Source organism: Acanthisitta chloris, unplaced genomic scaffold (assembly GCF_000695815.1).
Source record: "Acanthisitta chloris isolate BGI_N310 unplaced genomic scaffold, ASM69581v1 scaffold757, whole genome shotgun sequence".
Lineage (NCBI taxonomy): Eukaryota > Metazoa > Chordata > Aves > Passeriformes > Acanthisittidae > Acanthisitta > Acanthisitta chloris.
In genome coordinates, this window is record NW_008682945.1 from 33,732 (window position 1) to 36,726 (window position 2,995).

Sequence of the window (2,995 nt, forward strand, 5' to 3'; positions counted from 1 at the left end):
GTTATTATCAAAATTCCTCTCTGATAACACTCGGAACACCTGTAGAGCCCTGGAGTGTATGGTCAGCATCTGTAGCAGGGCACAGGGGCAAGAGGTTCAGTCCAACATACCTGACATTGCTCACAAGCACAAAAATGCAGACACCAAACCTGTGCTGCAGGGAGAGGGGTGCTGCAGAGCTTGGCTTCATGGTACAAGTTTGCAAGAAACAGTAATTTCAGGCAACTCCTCTGGTGCCTGCCTTCCTTCCCATTCCATCTCCTAGCCCCTGGTCTGCTCCCACTCCTCAGTACCATTATCTGTAGCTGGAAGGGGGAAATGATATGGAATAACAACCCTGAAAAAAAATCCCACAATGCATTTATTCATCACACATCTGATTTTAAAAGGCGAATGAGATCCTGGCACTCCTTTCTTATGCGGCTGCACAACAGTGGCATCCCAGTAAGCCTCTGGCTGATGTTCCCACATCCTTCTGCCTTTAATCTCTTGTCTCTGCCACGCAGGTAATACAACCTGTTCCTCACATCCCTAACTACCAACTTCTGCAAGGATAACACAGGATAGTGTCTTGCAGTGCAGTCTGAAGCTTTAAGATATTTTGTTATATAGATGCTGTCATAGTATTTCTCAAGATTAGCTGACACAATTTGTAGTTAAAAATAAAACCACTGGAGGGTTTTCAACTCAGCGAAAATGTCCAGGAAACTTTTGGACAAGTATTGCACAAGGAGAAAGTGAAGAGCTCTATGCTAGCCAACACAGCTTGCTACCAAAAACTGCACCTTTGCAACAGGTAGTAGTTCAATCCAAATACTGCCATAGAAGTCTTCAGTGCAAGTGTGGAGGCACTTCTATCAGTTCTGGCTTTTATATTTCCTGGGTTGTTTTTTTTGTTTTCTAAAGAAATGCTAAAGTATATCTTACTTATTAGACACTAAAACCCGCTACTCACTCTTTGTAAAACAGGTGTCCTCCTCTCGCTATGGTTGTTAATGCAGAATGCTGAGCCTTCTGTAGGATAAGTGCTTAAGGAAACTCCAGTTTGGGAGAGACAGACTCGTCTATACTAAGCACAAAATGTTACAGGCTCCAGTGAACTCAATTCAACATGCAAGTCAAGAAATGCTGACAGTGCTTGCTCCAGATTTATACCTGTGCAACTGTGATCAGAAACAGGCTTCAGATCTCCAAGTTACACATCCTTTCACACTGTGAAAGATCGTATAACCCCCCCCCCTCCAAAAGCAAGGCCCAGCAGCTTGCTTTTAAATTCAAGATCCTGTGAAGAAGAGCTGCTAAAACACCCACATAGCTTAGTCTGGGGCATTTCCTAAGGCTCTAGTGTGAGCCGGCAGAACAAAGCGAGGCTGGAGACAGTTCTCACCTGCAAGAGGAAGAGAGAGCACATTTGCATGAATCACTTCAGTCCCCACAACCTTGTTTTTTTTTAGCTTGCTTTTGCATAAAGAAGCATCTCTGTCCTGGGCCCTTCCCCCAGTGATCCTTTTATTCTGAGCAGGGCAGGATGCTGCAAAGGAAGGACCTGAGGTGCAAAACCAGGCACAGCCTCTCTTCATGGGAGATCAATGATCTCTTAGCAAGGGGGATATTAGCAACTAGTGTTACTATTTCTTTGTGTGGTTTAACTGATATGATTTACATCAAGTGCTCCAGAGTTTACATCGGTTGCTAAAAGGCAGAATATTGAAGGTTTAATCACTTATTGCAAAAAAAAGAAAAATATTAGAAAAATCTCACTTATCCAGGACCTGACCCACAAGGAGACAAGAAACAAGGCAAACGGCACCAACCCCTCCCCTACCATGCAGTTGGCTTTACTTTACAAGCAGAATGGGTCTCCCTTTTGTTCAGGCATCCAGCAGACACAATGATCCATCAGGGATGGGCTCCAGGAATTTATACTGAAGAAGGGCTACAGGATGCTGGAAGCACACCCAGACAGAGGCAGGCTCAGAGAAACAGGGCACCATCAGCATTACCTGTCTATACGTGGGAATTGTCTCCAGATATACTTTCAGAGTCAAAGTCTGCCAGCTCTGTCTGGCCTTCAGGTGCCGTTTGACTCCAGCTGTCTGTACAGTCTGATGCAGCGTCATCCTCGCCCACCGTCACCTCCACCCAGTTGACCTCCGCTGGCTCCTCGTTCTCCTCACTGCCATGGCCATCGTGGCTGTTGCACTCCAGCCTGTCCACACCCTCTGCTTGATTCCCCAACAAAGAATCCTTCAGTGGTTCACAGTCTCTTTTTGCTCTCACCACTGGTTTCCCCCCATTCTCTTCATTCACTTTTTTATGCTCCTGGTAATGCTGCCGAGGCACCTCATTGCCATTCTTTGGACTCTCAGTGTGTTTTGAGCCCTTCTTCTGGCTTTGCTCATTATGATCATCAAGGGCAAACTGCTGCTGGTACTGGTCAATCCATTTAAGTGACCCTGTTCGTAGTGAAGATCGGTTTTCCTTGAACCAGCGCACTATTTCAGTTCTTGTGAGCCCAGTCTGAGATGCCAACTGGTCATACTCCTGGGGCGATGGCCACTGGGTCCTTGCAAATGTGCTTTTCAGTAGATGAATCTGCTCTTGTGTTTTTTTTAATGTAGTGGAGGACCCAGATAAAGCACCAGGGAGCTGAGAGCTACTCAGCAGTTCTGCCTGGCTTATTGCACCATTGGGAGTTCCTTGTTCTTTAATTTTTCTGTATGATCCCATTGAGTCCAAGACAGCTTGCTCCATGCTGTCTCTTATCTTTCTCCGCTCAGAGAACCATGAGTCTATCTCCCTCCTACTCAGCTTAGTCTCCACTCGAAGCCTGTCCAGTTCTCCTTGGGTAGGAAAGGAACATCTTAGGAAACTCTCCTCAAGGGCTCTAAGCTGCTCTTGGGTTTTCTCTTTGAATCTCTGGGGAGTAAAATCTGTGTATGGGTGAAAAGAACGGCCGTGTCGACCAGCTGAAGTTGCTATTTGATCTTTCCCT

At 45.9% G+C, this 2,995-nt stretch overlaps 1 protein-coding gene across 1 annotated transcript in view; it reads right to left on the reverse strand.

The window, feature by feature from the left end:
- Positions 1–2,007: 2,007 nt before the first annotated feature.
- ZHX2 (zinc fingers and homeoboxes 2) overlaps positions 2,008–2,995 on the reverse strand; it is a 2,481-nt gene continuing 1,493 nt past the window's right edge. Inside the window, exon 1 of the mRNA XM_009078693.1 lies at positions 2,008–2,995. This exon is cut by the window's right edge and continues 1,493 nt beyond it. Within this exon, the coding sequence (XP_009076941.1) occupies positions 2,008–2,995 (988 nt within the window).